The sequence below is a fragment of the Alosa sapidissima genome, chromosome 9 (assembly GCF_018492685.1).
Source record: "Alosa sapidissima isolate fAloSap1 chromosome 9, fAloSap1.pri, whole genome shotgun sequence".
Taxonomy (NCBI): Eukaryota; Metazoa; Chordata; class Actinopteri; order Clupeiformes; family Clupeidae; genus Alosa; species Alosa sapidissima.
The window spans coordinates 3135180-3151618 of record NC_055965.1 but is presented as its reverse complement, the minus strand read 5'-3'; the positions used below and the strand labels follow the sequence as shown (position 1 = coordinate 3151618).

Genomic DNA, 16439 nt, shown 5'->3' with positions numbered 1-16439 from the left:
GTACTGGCACTTTTTTGGTCCAATTCAAGCACTGTTTATATGTGTCAAAAGAAACAAATTACATTTGCTGCCGCTAGGGTGCGTCTAGATTTCTAGGCTACTTGATGAGAGCATCCACCAACAAGTACCAGAACATTCTTTAGTCAATCCTCTTTGTTGCTCTGACTGTTCATGATCCAATCAGCAACATACAAACAAAATGCAAACCCTTGATAAGGGCACCCACAAATACCTACAGTACAAATTCTTGAGTCATTCCTCTTTGTTACTGTGGTAATTTTTGATCTGATCAGCAACTTATCAACATACCAAGCATACCAAACACATTATTTAATCATTCCTCTTGCTGTGGCTGTGCTGTTGTTGCTGTGGCCATTTATGATCAAATCAGCAACAAACCCAACTGACACGCAAGCCTATGCATGCAGCACCAACAACAACCACACACACACAGCGGTACAATTTCAGACATCTCAGAGTTAATTCAGGTTACAACATGACCCCAAGTACTCTGCAAGCACCTCAGCCATAGCCAATGGCTTGCTTTTACAGTTCCTTTCAGTGACGGTCTTTGAAAACCAAAATCTAGCAGAAGTGGTGTGGCTGACTTTCCTACAAAGCCTCTTGCCCTTATGTCCACTGGTCTTGTGTGGGCTTGGCAGTCACATTTTCTTACCTCTGCTACCAGTTTTTCCTTTCAAAGGCTTCCTCAATCACATCTTCAAAGGGAATAGTTAGCTCGATAAAGTAGATGCGCTCACTCTCCTAATACAAAACCATATCTGGTCTCAAAATAGTCACAACAATACACTGTGGAACTTGCAGTTACCTTCCAACATCCACCAGGAGTTTCCAATTCTGCACTTTGCCCCATCTTCTTGTATTGCTTTTATTTGCCTGATGGGCACTTTTCTGCACCTCACACACAAACTAAATTCTACAGTGCCCAGTTAGCATCCATGGCCCATTGCTCTCTCCAACAGATCTTCCTCTTCTCAACACCACACAAGGTTTCAGTTTCACTTGAAACCTTGACACCTCTGTTGAATGTCTAGTTTGCTCTTCTTGTTTGCAAACAAAGCTGGTCACCATACTTTCCAACTCATACCAAGACCTAGCTCCACTCTTCAATTCTGCACCTGCCCAACAATATCTCAATGTTGCAGTGTGCCTTGAGCATGCTTCACTGCTTCTGCATTGACATGTCATCCATATAGACTCAGATGGGAGGTAGTCAAGTGCCATCATGCAGCATCCTCCAACAACCCATTTTGATGCACTTATAATTACCTCCATTGCCATGGTGAAAACCAATGGTGAAATGGTACATCCATTCATGATGCCAACCTCCAAAAGTTGTAAGGGTGTGGTATACTCACCAACTGAATGTCCTCAAACTATGCTCTAACCAAAACTGAAATCTTCTCAGGAACCTGAAAGTAGCTGAGTGCCTTCCACAGCAGGCAGGCAGGCAGGCAGATACTTTATTGATCCCCAAGGGAATAAAATGTTTGGAATAAAAATAGCGCCTGCCTGGTGCCACATCTTTGCAATGGTTCCTTTCTTCCATTAAATCACTATGAGCTTCCACATACATTTCAGAACTTAAGGTGCTTACTTTGTAGACCCGATAAGATATCCCATTTGACCCAAGAATGCAGTCCGTGCACAACCACACACACATTATCTTGCACCTTATTCCACCTAGGTGAGCCTCATCTAATGGTGACCTTTTCTCTCCAATTGTAGGAATGTGCAGGTAGTACACCATCCACATGCTTCTAATCATCTATATGTACCTGTTGCAGATATACATCACTTAAAGAAGAAATCTTGCAATTTTTCACATAGATCTCCGTTTCTCGAGGTCACCGAGTACTGTCGGTACGGATAAACACGAAAACAATCAGTTTTACCTAGCTAGAGTTGCTAGTTCCAACAGCTAAAGTAGCCAGGCAGCTACATCGCTAGGCCTGCACGATTCGGGGAAAAATATGAAACACGATTTTTTAGCTTAGAATTGATATCACGATTGATGCCACGATTTTTTCCCCTTCACAAAGTATACATACTGCAGCTACAGCTTCAGTCTTTAGAGAAATGGAGCTTGTCAATTGTTAATTTAAGTGCAGTATCAAAAACAGAATAATTTCTTAGCACTCTTGAACTGCTTGCCTTTTAGAGAATTAACTGGCCATTCAGTTTGGTTTCAGACTGAGTGGTTAGTTGATTCTCGTCACTAGTACCCAATGTTTTTTGCAGTAGCCTACTCTAGGCTACAGATTATTTCTTAAAAGTTATTTCTCTACTACTGGTTTATTTATCAAACTGGTGCTTTCTCTACGTCCTTTGCAAATAGATCTCTGAAGTTCGCCTACAAAAAAGCTGCCATCTTTGAGATCCGGTATCTGGCGATTTTTCCAATGGGAAAATAACATGGGGATTTTTAATTATCGCACCTGTTAAAATCTCGCGGGGATGAAAAACTCTGAAATGCAGACGTTTTCCTGAACACACTTTTGTCCTCTGCCTTAGAGTGGATACTGTGATCTCCGGTAAGTGTAGACGGTACACTTTGATTTTTGCTACCCCAGAGCTAACTTGCAATGCAACTTGCCATAGGTAGTTAGCTTCAATTAACACCCGGATCTCTTTATATGGGCAAAGATGGCCGTTTTGGTTCTTTTTTGTAGGCGAACTTCAGAGATCTATTAAGCCACATAGTTCGGTAGAGAGACGTTTCAATAAATTAGCGTTTGCGATTGACAACACTATTTACAATGTTGTGATAAGTACTGTGGGCTATACTAACTTTGCAAAGTTAACTTGAATGCTAGCCTAGAAATCTAGACGCACCCTAGCGGCGGCAAATTAATTTGCTCAGCCTGTACGTCTAGTAGCAAACCATAGGGATTTCTATTGGCTGACGCCGTGGACGTCATCCAATCACAGCGCTCTATTTTGTTAGAGAGTCTTAAGGCGGGCTTAACAGGATGACGACAGTCCTGCGACGGTGAACAACAAGGAAGGTGGCTATGGCGAACGGAGAGCGGTTGTTTGAATCGGCGTTGGCGTCAACTTTGTTGGACTTGTGCTTTTCTTTGAAAGTTGAGCAACACAATGCACTTAAGTCATTCCTTTCGAAGAAGGATGTATTTGCCGTTTTGCCAACCGGATACGGTAAAAGTTTGATATATCAACTTGCTCGCTCTGGCCACGTCATCCTGCTCTTTGTTCTGATTGGTCGTAGCGCTGACCTATTGCATGCCTAGGCAGTTTGAAAGACAATTCTCTGCCCGCCCCTTGGATTAAGCGAGGTGAATGGGTCGATTCCAGACTATACATTTCAATGATATAGGATGGGCCGCCAGGCTACTTGAATGCATCAATTTTGAACAAAATTGTCTAGGCTACACTATGACAGTAGTCTGCCTGAAAAGTCCTTGCGCAAGTGGTGTGGGCTGAAGCCAACCTATTTGACAGAGAGCAGTGCAGGGAGAGAATGCATGCTCTATTTCTACAATGAAAGAATGTATCTAGGCTAAGCTATATTTCAAATAAGCAATCACTGTGTACTGCTATGGATAAATAAGTCAATATATTAGAGATATTGTGAGTAACGCAGGAATGGTTATTCAGCCTAACTGTAACTACTGAAATTTGAATAGACCTCTCCGGAATAAGTTCCGCCTCCGAAACATCCGTGTCAACCCAACTTCCGGTCGTCAAATGTCTATGGGAAATAACATGGTGGCAAAGTAGAAAAAGCTGGTGGGCAGATTGGCCTACATACTTCTGCCATCTAGTTTCCACTAGATTTTTTGATTGTCGGTGCCGTTAAAGTAGTAAACGATTATTAATGCTAACCGGGAGCTAGTTCCGATGTACACGGGCGGAGGAGGGCGTTAGATCTCGCTCACAACCAGTCACAACCTAACGTGATGGTCATTTTCACGTGTGATTCACACGTGATTTCAGTGGTCTATAAAAGTAAATCGTTTGCAAGGTTCAGCCTCTTTTCAACACGACTTAATTTTGGTTTGACTGTGCTGAGAGTTTGTTGGCTGAGATATTTGAAAAAGAAAGAAATCGCCGACAAAGACACTTAAAGACATGACGAGACGAGATTTTTTTTTTTTCACGAAAAACAGATAATGATAAGCAGACTAGGAATCAGAGGCAGAGTCATATTGAGTCGATAGCTTTATTTTGCATGACCTTGATCAGAACAGTAACATTTTCAGAATGTATTAACTCATTGAGTGCCAAAAACGTAATATTACGTTTTTAGCTTTTTTTAAATTACGAAACTAGACACTCTAACACACCTTATATGTGATTTTGGGAACTCTGTGATTAATGGAAATGAAATATATGACGATCGAAAACTCATGAAAACGCACAATCTGGACATTTTATCTGGACATTTTATCATAACTCGGTTTGGGTCGAATCAGTGACGCATGCACGTCAGGTCAAAACCAGGCCATTTTCGTGGGTCTATCACTAGGTGGCAGTCTCGCCAGGTCTCGCTGATCACTTCCCGGAAAGTTTACACAAGTAAGTAACAGGCAACACTTCATATTTCATGAAAGACATTATATCTCCATTTCTAGAAAAAAAAAAGCGATTTTGATGAAAACTAGCCACTGTTTAGCTTGGGATTTCTCAGGAACTGTGAAATACACGGTTTGCACCCACCGAGAGCTTAAAGTCTCACCTTTTAAACGAGCCATTGTATGTGTTCATAGCTATAACACAGAATATGCTGTGGCTGTACAAAAATCATCAACAATGGTCTAGATTGCTGGCACTCTAGGACAAAGCTCCCGAAAACAGCTTGGCATTCAATGAGTTAACAACCTATCAAACATGATGATTTCATGCAGGGTTAGTGCCACCTTCGTAGACAGGCTCTGGTGCCACGAACTCCATTTCGGTGAAGACAAACTATGAAACATTGCCGTTGCTATGCAACCTTGACTCGGGGAGTTGCGGCGTTCGAAGCGTGCGTTAGCTTAGTGCTTCTTACTGATATATTTCTACTTTAACGGCACCGACAATCAAAAAATCCAGTGGAAACTAGATGGCAGAAGTGTGTAGGCCAATCTGCCCACCATTTTTTTCTACTTCGCCACCTACAGATGTTTGACAGGTATGATATTTCGAAACGCCATGTTATTTCCCATAGACATTCGACGCCCGGAAGTTGGGTGGACACGGCTGTTTCGGAGGCGGGACTTATTCCAGAGAGGTCTATTGTAAGGCGTTACCTTACTTCGTCACCCAATAAAATAACTAAATTACAGTAGCGCGTAACTTTGTAATTCGTTACCCCCAACACTGCTAGTAGGCTACCTAGGTTATAATCAACATCAATTTTGTTTATATTTCCTGTCGCACTAGTTCGACAATGCTGCAGCCTTGAAGGCTTTCGAAGTACCATACTCGCTCCACCAGTGAAACACGTGACTAAAAGGCGCTTTGTCATTGGCTGAGGGTGAAGCCCTGAACTTTGTGAGAGAAGGGAGAGCATTGCAGCTCTTGGGAGCGCTTTAAAACTCACAGAAAAAAGTAGTCGCATTTGTGATTCAGCCGGCTCGTAAAATTAGATGAGAATCAAAGTCATTTAAAAATTAAATCGTACACAGGGGTGAATCCAGATCACGATTTTATAACGATTTATCGTGCAGGCCTACTGTATTGGGGCAGCCGTGGCCTACTGGTTAGCACTTCGGACCTGTTGCCGGTTCAAACCCCGACCAGTAGGCATGGCTGAAGTGCCCTTGAGCAAGGCACCTAACCCCTCACTGCTCCCCGAGCGCCACTGTTGATGCAGGCAGCTCACTGCGCCGGGATTAGTGTGTGCTTCACCTCACTGTGTGTACACTGTGTGCTGTGTGTGTTTCACTAATTCACGGATTGGGATAAATGCAGAGACCAAATTTTCCTCACGGGATCAAAAGAGTATACTTATACTTATACTTATACTTATACTTATTATACTTATACAGCGCAACAGTTAGGGGCATGTTTGTGAGCCCTCATCGGAGTACCTGTTTGTACCTGCATTGTTCAATCGATCGGATTATCAAAATGGATCCGATCCGATTGGAGATTTAGTCGAATTGGACTAAATCCGATTGGTTGAGGTGTTTACATGAGGCATTTTTATTCAGATTGAATAAAGATTGTCCTATGGCAGTGTTTCTCAAACTTTTTCAGACCAAGGACCACTTAATCAATAAAAATAGCCTCACGGACCACCTAGCTAAAAAAAAAAAAAAGTAGACCTACTTCAACAGTAAATTACACAATAGGCCTACTCACTGATTGTCTTTGCACCTTGCTTATTGTGTCAGAGAATTTATATGATTTAAACTGGCATGCCTTACATAGGCAGTGTTGCAGAAATGTTTGGATTTACATACAACTTGGTTCAATATTGCAAACAACTCATCTATATTATATTTTACCACGTCTGCTCACGGACCACTTGGGCTAGCTTGCGGACCACCAGTGGTCCCCGGACCACACTTTGAGAAACACTGTCCTATGGAATCAGTCAAGGTTCAAATCCTTGTGCACAGCCTTGTGCACAGGGGGCTAGTAGTGACAGTCCATTTCTGATGTCAGATTATTACCAGAGACTTTCTAATGTGGAGACACAGCACTCAAAAAATACTCCATAGAAATGCATGGGGCTAGTTTGTCACGCCAAGTTTGGCGCCAAGTTTGTCACGCCTAACACATGACTGTACAACCACTCACAGCTCCAACCATCTGGTGAAGTTTGCGGACGACACAACACTGGTGGGCCTCATCACTAAGGGCGATGAGGCTCACTACAGAGAAGAAGTAGACTTGCTGGCTAAATGGTGCAAAGACAACAACCTCCTGCTAAATGTCAGCAAGACCAAGGAGATTGTTGTCAACTTTCAGAGAGGCCACAAACAACTGCCACCACTGTCCATCGACGGAGATGCTGTGGAGAGAGTGAGCAGCACAAAATTTCTGGGGGTGCACATCAGCGACGACCTCTCCTGGACCACCAACACAGCATCACTGGCGAAGAAAGCCCAGCAGCGCCTCTACTTCTTGCGCAAATTGAAGAAGGCAAGTGCCACGCCTCCTGTCATGACTACATTCTACAGAGGGACCATCGAGAGCATCGTCTCCAGCAGCATCACAGTGTGGGGCGGAAGCTGCACAGATCAGAACAGGAAGACCCTCCAGCGCACTGTTAACACAGCTAAGAGGATCATTGGAGCACCACTCCCCTCCCTGCAGGACATTTACACCACCCGCCTCACCCGCAAAGCACTAATGATTGTCAAGGATACAACCCACCCTGCACACAAACTGTTCAGCCTCCTGCCCTCTGGAAAGCGGTACAGGAGCCTCCGCTCCCGCACCACCAGACTGGCAAGTAGCTTCATCCACCAAGCAATCAGGATGCTGAACACTCTACCCACTCTCCCATCACTGACAGCCCCCCCCACCCACCAGCCAACCAGGAACCTAGGAAACTAGGATCCTGTCTACCAAACCCCCCCCCCCCCCCCCAGTTACTTCATGTAACTGTTAAGACTATAGAAATATACAACACAACTACCTCTATTTTTTTTTAATATATGTCCTATATTTCTATTTTGATACATACATGTTCTATATTTCAGTCTTGCACTTTAATTTAATGTTTATTGTCTATGGCTATGTCCATAGTATGTCTATGTCTGTATTTAAAGCATGTCTATGTCTGCATGGGAAAGTAAGAAACGAAATTTCAATTCTTTGTATGACCAGTGCATGTAAAGAAATTGACAATAAAAGCCGACTTGACTTGACTTGACTTGACTTGATATGGCCGTTGTCTACACATATCCCACCCCTTCCTCGGCAAAACGTCGACATGTGAATACATTGAGCAAGATTGGTGTCTTGAAGCCTTGCGCACGCGCATTTCTGCCGAAATGGATGCCCTACGAGTGCCCAAAAGCGTTGTCAAATGGCCGCCGAGTGGAGGGACTTGCCTAAAAGGACTTTGTTATTACTTGCACTAGACTGTTTTCATGTTGCAGTGTTTTACTTGAAGTAGCATTAATCAATATGAGGTAGCATTAATCAATATTGTCCCCACTAGGGATAAAAAATTAAGCAGGCAGGGATATCAAGACCTGAAGAGAGGAAACCTTTGGGAGGGAGGAATGGTTGCCGAGCAACGTCCAGACGCAGCTTCTCTAACTTTTGTATCAAGTTGTGGCAGTAATATAGAACAAAATGTGGTCAAGGTGTGTATTAGTGGCAACAATGGCATCAAACTTGATTCAGCCAATTATAATCAAGGACCAGAACGATCTGTTTTAGAATATGGCTTAAGTGGCTTATTTAAGTGACTTTTCTTTTTAAACTCTGCTGATATTTTAAAGCCCTTTCAATCGGGTTTTAAAGCAAGTCACAGCATTGAGACAGCCTTAACGAACAATCTGCTCTTCTCTAGACTCTGGTGATAATGCCATTTTGATTTTACTAGACCTTGGTGCTGCCACCGTCGACCACACCACTCTTTTGTCACACTTAGAACAGTGGGTTGGTATAAGAGGTACAGCTCTTCAATGGTTCTCATATCTTAGCAATAAATCATTCTCAGTGTCTATTGATCAGTACTCCTCATCCTCCACTTCTATGTCCTGTGGGGTCCCCCAGGGGTCCATATTAGGTCCGGCCTTCTTCTGCTTATGCTTCCTCTAGGCAACATAATCTGCTGCTGTGGTCAAGAACAGCTTTTACCAGCTCACTAAAATTAAACCCTTTCTGTCATTTAATGACCTGGAGAAAGTAATTAACACTTTTATTACATCACGGCTGGATTACTGTAACTCATTCTACCTGGGACTCCCTCAACCACTGATCTTAGCTGGTCCAGAATGCGGCAGCAAGACTGCTGACTGGATCCAAAGTGGAAGCATATTACCCTATCCTCCTAGATTTTACTCATAGTTTTTAAAGCCATAAATGGTCTGGCCCCATCCTACATTGCAGATCTCATTCACCACCACTCAGCTCTCAGGTCACCTGTAGCATGGGTCTCCCGCATATTCCACGCACCAGACTCGATAGAGGCGCGATAGAGCTTTCACTAGTTTTACATTTAGGCTCAAAACACACCTCTTCCTGGCTTTACCTGCCCTTTTATCTGTATTCATGTATTGTCCTTTCTGTAACTGAGCTACAATCTGCTTATTGCACTATGTACGGCACTTTGGTCAATGTAAACTGTATTTTAAAAGTGCTTTATAAATAAATTTTACTTACTTTCTAAAATGTTTACTACATATAGCTAAACTGGCAAGATTTCATAAAATAAAGGCAACGAGTAATGTAATGACTTATTCATAGATAATCATTCTTCTGCCAAGAAATTTATTTCTTCTATCAGAATTGTTGCTAAGCAATGTCCAGACCAGACGCAGCAACTCTAACTATAACTTTTGTATCAATTTGTGGTGGCGCAGTAATATAGAATGAAATCAGGTCAGCCTGAAGGGTGGCACTGGGTTTTACAACAGCATTAGATGCAATTCAGCCGATCATAATTAAGGTCCGGAACTGTCAGATTTAGAAAGAGCTTTTTTGTCACCAATATCTCTAGAGTGATACTGTATCTAAACTTAACCCTTAAAGGTGTAGGTTTTTGAACATTCTAAGTTCCGCAACAATTGAAGGTTCTAAAATTCTATGTTGAATTCAATGAACCCAGATATTCTTTAGAATGTTAATTTCTCAACATTCCCGTCACACCGGTGTGACGGTACTCCTTAAAGGGTTAAAGCAGCTGCAGCACTAAAGAAGATGTGCTACTGAGGTTTCCCTACACTTCAGAAGCACAATAATAAACAAACTAAATATGCGCCTTTTGCAACAAAGTATGAACATAACAATGATACAATATAGAGGGGCAGTGTTCCATGAACACTAAACTTCCTGGCTGTTTTACAAGCGATAAGAGCCTTGCTCAGAGTGTGGCAGAAGTTTGTCCTATTAAGAGTGTATGCCCCATCGAAATAACGTTATTTTAAAGTAAAAAAAAAATCTCTTTAGGGGGCCTTTAATGTGTCCAATCCATCTTGAAATTGAATTTAGACATTTTAGAAATATATTGCTATATAAACTTCTGACCCAGTCACTATACAAGAGAGTTGTAGATGCATTAGGTCACTGACTTACCATGAACTTTTATATAGAAACCATTACTGAATTCTCCAGACTCAGACTGGCACCAGTACACTCCACTGTCATACTTAGACAGAACACCGATGTGGCATGTGCTGTTTTCCCAGGATGATGCTCCTCTAGTGAAAGGACACTGGGAGATCTCCATATAATCTGTGATTCGATGGAGAGTCCAACCAGTTCCATATCCTGCACAGCTAAGAGACAGAGACTCAGACTCAACATAACTGGTGCTGTTGGGATTGATGGTCAGACGGCCTGGAGAATCAGGATCTGAATGGAAAGAAAACAAAACCAAAAAAATTGATCTCTTCATTCACATGAAAGACAATCTCTTCAGTTTAGGAATATTTGCAATAAGTTAAATGTGTATTAGATGGAGTTAATGAAGCTAGAGTGAATACGCTGATCTAAAATAATGGGCATGAATAGCAGCTTTAAAATGGATAATGGAGTCCAGTTCACAGAGCTGTGAGGTGAATTCCAGAGTTTGGGTGCAATATAGGAGAAGGCCCTAGCACACATTGTGCCAAGGTTGATGGCTGGTGTTGCCAACTGGTGAAGTTCAATCACAGAAGAACATCCGTCAGGCTGTGATTTATAGGCATGATACCAATACTGCCATATAACCAGTGTTGCCAGTAGACATTTAGAATTATTCATACGGTATATATTCATAAATATAGCCTGGTGCTTTATAATGAATTTGGTACTATTATATAAGCCACTTTCAGATTTGAGATAAGTCTAAAGTCACCCACCATTGACCCAAAGAAACACAGTGTTGCTGTAGCCTGTATAATAGACCGGCTCTTCTTTCTTTGCTCTGCACACATATAACCCTCTGTGCTCAGGGCCAGTTGAGTTGAGATTGTAGGAGCCTCCAGCTCCTCTGCTGCTGTCTGACAGGAGCTCCAGGGAATATGCAGATCTGCCAGAAGTGTGTGTGAGAGCAGGTAAACCATCTCTGAGGGGGACCACTCTATACCAGAGGAACTGCCACTCTGGGGAAGGGTCACCAGTGTCACATGTAAGAGTCACAGATGATCCTTTGGACAGACACTGGTTCTCCTTGTCATGAGTGAGTTTGGGCACATTTCCACTTTCTGGTGAATAGAAAAAAATATAGAAATAAATTCATATCTGGGTTCGTATTAAAAAGAATCTTAAAGCAATGATCCTCAAGTAAGTTGCATTAAAAAAGAAATCTGGCAGATTTTTACATGGATCTTGATCGCTAGGCGTCGCCGAGTACTGTCGATAGGAAAAATCACGACCAAAATCGGTGCTACCGAACTGGAGTAGCTGCAGCTAATGGCCAGTTCTCCCAGTGAGCTACAATGCTAAGTCTGGGGGCATCATCTAAACGTTCCTTTTTGCCTCTTAACAGACTCAAAACGTCTGTTAAGAGGCAAAAAGAGGTCTGTTAAGAGGTCTGTGCAAAATGAGCAGGGTCCTTACGTGACAAAACTATGCGTTTTCTACTCATTATTGTGAAGAAAACGATTCAAAGTTTGTACTGTCAAAATACTCTGTTTAACTTTTCCTGCAACAACTGCATTCCCACAATACTTCAGCAAGCTCAGGCATCATTTGGACCGTTTCCATGTAGTTACAGAGTCATTAATATATTCATAAAAATGACAGTGCTCAATTAGGTGCATAAGGGTTGTTGGTTCGATCCCCGACCAGTAGGAAAAATGTGGGTTGGGGAAGTGGTTGAGCACTGCTTTGGCCAGGTGTAAATTGGGGTGCTCCTAATTAACGACCATCTTTGGAGGAAGGGCTCTCTGAGTTATAACTCTCTGAGTTAGAAGTAATCACACCTCCCTTTTGATGCTGTAACTTGCATAAGATTGACTTAGTCTTGAAAGTGTTGTGAATCAGAACCCTTTCTGTAAATGTACATACTGTGTGTGCGGCCATTGTGTTACATTGCGTACTGTTATTTTGTTGTGTATCCCTTGTGTCTTTGGTTTGTAGTCAGAGTATCCTTGAATTCAATAGGAGCCTATCTCCAGGTGTGAAAACATTAGTGTTTGTATAACGGTATGGGACCAGGCCTCTGAGAGACATCTCAGAACAAAGGGTGACCTGGGGGGCGCTGTGGCGCTACAGGCTACAGCGCCCATAGCATATACGGGTCCGAGTGCCCACGGGGACCCAGGTTCAAATCCGACCTGCGGTCATGTCCCGATCCCACCCCATCTCTCTCTCTCTCCCACTTATTTCCTGTCTATCTTCACTGTCCTGTCAGAATAAATATACTTAAAAAAAACGAACAAAGGGTGACCTGACCTGATGGAGGCCACGTCCCCATCTTCCCTTTCTATTGCATATTCAAACAGGGTTGGACCTAAAGGTCACTACTTCTTTTGTTGTAACATCCGTTAATATTAACCTTTTGTATAGTCAGAGAATATTGGTGAAACCCATGATGGGGTGACACAAACATGTACCTCTCCCTTGAGGGGCACTGGCCCCTCATTGAAAAGGATAAAAGCCTGTTCCTGATTTTCCATCGTTCTGACTGAGTCTCCAGAGAAATATGGTAGTAAAAATTATGCTATCAATGCAGAGACCAAATGACTTGTATACGCAAGTATACTTGGCCTACAAACCTGATTTACATTTACATTACCTATTTTTGAGGGGAAATAAACTTCAAGTTTTTCTTGCGACATGGGCACGAGCTCAACAACAGACTCTTGGGCTTTCCTGGAAGCGACTGATGGAAGCTGAGGTATGTGACAGTACAAACTTTGAATTCAAACGGTTTCTTCACAATGAGTAGAAAATATAGTTTTGTAACGTAAGGACCCTGCTCATGTTGCACAGACCTTTTAATGACATATTGAGTCTGTTAAAGGTACACTATGCAGGTTAAGGTATTTTTGGCGACTTATCCCCTTGTACACAATTAAAATGCTTTTGTTGTGGAGGTGAAGGATTAACAACAGGCAAAAACTCCAAATCTCCAAAGAGGTATATCTCCTGACAAGGTAATGTTCATGATTCTCGCGAGGCTTGGCGGGCCGCCATTTTTGGAAGTTGCATGGCTGGTTTTCTCGGTAGGGACTACTGCACATATACTGTATAGCTATAGCAATGCTAGGTGAACGATTCGCCTATTACAAGTTTGTTTACCATCAAATTGGCTTCAAAATTGACGGTGCTGTGGTGGAGAGAGCGAGCAGCACCAAATTCCTGGGGGTGCACATCAGCGAAGACCTCTCCTGGACCACCAACACTGCATCACTGGCGAAGAGAGCTCAGCGCCGCCTGTACTTCCTGCGGAAACTCAGGCGAGCAAGTGCTCCACCAGCCATCATGACCACATTCTACCGAGGCACCATTGAGAGCATCCTCTCCAGCTGTATCGCTGTGTGGGGCGGAAGCTGCACTGAATACAACAGGAAAGCCCTGCAGCGCATAGTGAACACAGCTGGAAGGATTATTGGTGCTTCACTCCCCTCCCTGAAGGACATTTACACCACCCACCTCACCCGCAAGGCGACCAAAATTGTGAGTGATGCAAGTCACCCCGCTCACAATCTGTTCGATCTACTGCCCTCTGGGAAGAGGTACAGAAGCCTGCGCTCCCGCACTACCAGACTCACCAACAGCTTCATACACCAAGCTGTAAGGATGCTGAACTCTCTCCCTCCTCTCCCCCCTCCACCCTCAGCTACATAACATCCTGGACATTGGACCCACAATGGCCGCGTGCACTACTCCACTTGCACACTTGCACACTTGTACACTTTACAACTTGTTGTTGTCCTGAAAACACAACACATCTGCTGCTCTTACATAACTTGCACCACTATGTCACTTTCTTTCTTACTTAGGTCAAACAGAACTACACAAGCCTTTTATTGGCCTGACTTTGCACTAGTATTTTATTGACTGTCTATGCACAATTTCAACCAAATTTTGCTGCTCTTATTTTTTTCATTATTATATGTGCCCTCTTATTTACTTACTTTTTTGTTTACTTGAATGTTATGTTTGTCTGTGGACTTAAATTGGTAAAATATGTCTTGTCTTCACCGTGGGATAGTGAGAAACGTAATTTCGATCTCTTTGTATGTCTGGAACATGTGAAGAAATTGACAATAAAGCTGACTTTGACTTTGACTTTGACTTTGAAAATCTTGCATAGTTTACCTTTCAGAGGGAAAATGGCATGTTTAGATGATGCCCCCACACCTAGCATTGTAGCTCCAATAGCTGAAGCTACTCCAGTTCGGTAGCACCGATTTTGGTCGTTTTTTTTATCGACAGCACTCGGCAACGTCTAGCGATCAAGATCCGTGTAAAAATCGGCCGGATTTCTCCTTTAAGATATTTGAAGGCAACATGCTGATTTTATGTGATCCTCTACTTTACCTGTCCCTATAGAGGCCCAGAATTATTTTAAGAAGGGGTCTGAGGACAACATAAAATTATTTTGTCCATTTTAGTTATAGCTAACACTAGAAAAATGTTGGATGGGAGGTCATCGCTCAGCCCTTAGGGTAAAAGCATGGACTATATGGCTCTTGGGTGGATAGGTCCAGATAAACTGAGATCTGACTGGTGTCTGAATCACAACTTTATAAGAATGATCATATTTAGGCCTACAACATCTTTGAAACATCTTAGCTTTGGACAAAAGTGTCTGCCAAATCCCATAACCATCTATGATACAGGTATGAAACTGTCTATATTCATCAATGGTAAGCAATTACCATGACAGTGTCCACAGTCTATGAGTGACAAGAAACCTGAAACACAAACACATTAGAGACACATTATGCAGAGTATAGTGACAAACACATCAAGTGTTGATTATTAGCCAGATACATCAGTTAAATAGCTGCTCTGATTTGACAGCTTCATTGTTTACAGTACATCTGGCTTGCAGGAAAACAAGAGGTCATTTAACATTCCCTGATTTTAGTGCTTTTTATTAACAAAATCTCATTTTACGGAAATGTATTATGTGGTCATTCTGATTAGGGGAATATGATTGAAATGTGATTGGGTTTTTATTTGTCAACAGCAAAGACACTTACAGGCCACTGTATTAAAGCAACCTGATACACCTATAGTCTATACTACATTCCACCTGAAGGTTTCTGGTCAATGAACCACTCTGTTTGCTCTTGAGTGTATTTGTACATTCCAGCAGATGAACATGAGCTAGTATTACACAATGCTGGATTTTTTCTGGGCAGATTAGTTTCACTTCTTTCTTTTCACATCCACTGTTCACTGCCTTCTCACTTTCCGACATCCATTTATCACGACAGTTTAAAGTGTAATTCCGGCAAAAATTGACCCCAGGGTGTTTTTCTGCATTAAAACACATCAAATAAGCCGTGGAGACAGTATTTTTCATTGATCAACCACTACAGAGCTTAGCCCGGTATAGCTAGGGGCAGTGAGCCAAACGCTTCCCAAATAGCATTTTTGAACCAAACCTCGTCAGTAGCTCCCTCAGGGTCCCTACACATAATAATAAAATAATAATAATACGTTTTATTTATATAGCGCCTTTCTCAGACTCAAGGTCACTTTACAAAGTCAACACAAATAAAGCAAGACAACACAAAAACAAACAGACAGTAAAAAAAAGGGCAATTGCGATGAGTCAAGTGGTGGCAGAAGGTGAAAAGGGTTCCTGAAACAGAAAGGTCTCGAGGTGAGCTTTGAAGAAAGGAACATAAAACGAAGCATCAGCAACGTAGCTAACTAGGTTGTTGGTGCTTCGTTTTATGACCAACCATAGATATGTAAGCAACGGTGCCTAGTCATTCATGTCAACTGAGCTCGCTTCGTTTGATTTTTTTCACAGCAAAAGATAGATAGATAGCTACTTTATTGATCCCCAAGGGAAAATTCAAGCACACCACACAAAACAACATAAACATAAACAGGATGATAAAAAAAACAAATCCACATGACTAAAATGATCAGTAAAATACACTAAAGATACTAGAACAAGGATCCACATGAATGTACTGTACTGTATAAGCATGAATGATCAACATGAATGTAATGTAATGTATAAGCATGAGGCACTTGCAGTGACAGGGCAGGGACTGAACCTGTGATTTAATATGCCGTGGTAAGGTGCTCAGTAAGGTGTGTGTCATGGTGGTAGTGCAAATAAGTCCAACAGTGCAAACAGTGCAGGGTTAAAGTCTAGCGACCAGCAA

At 42.3% G+C, this 16439-nt stretch overlaps 1 protein-coding gene and 1 long non-coding RNA gene across 6 annotated transcripts in view; one reads left to right on the top strand and one right to left on the bottom strand.

Annotated features, from left to right (window-relative positions):
* Nucleotides 1-16439, top strand: part of LOC121718781 — a 37088-nt gene that overhangs the window by 5015 nt on the left and 15634 nt on the right. The gene's annotated exons all lie outside the window — the stretch shown is intronic.
* The window catches only part of LOC121718703 (Fc receptor-like protein 5), a 46052-nt gene that overhangs the window by 24019 nt on the left and 5594 nt on the right, over nt 1-16439 (bottom strand). For 4 of the 5 annotated variants that reach the window (XM_042103781.1, XM_042103783.1, XM_042103785.1 and 1 more), the window contains exons 2-4: nt 14967-15002; nt 10995-11339; nt 10228-10506 (exon numbers count right to left, since the gene is read on the bottom strand). In XM_042103781.1, coding sequence (XP_041959715.1) covers nt 10228-10506; nt 10995-11339; nt 14967-15002 — 660 coding nt within the window. Of the gene's footprint in view, nt 1-10227; nt 10507-10994; nt 11340-14966; nt 15003-16439 lie in introns of those variants that run through there. The other variant, XM_042103786.1, reaches the window with a different exon arrangement.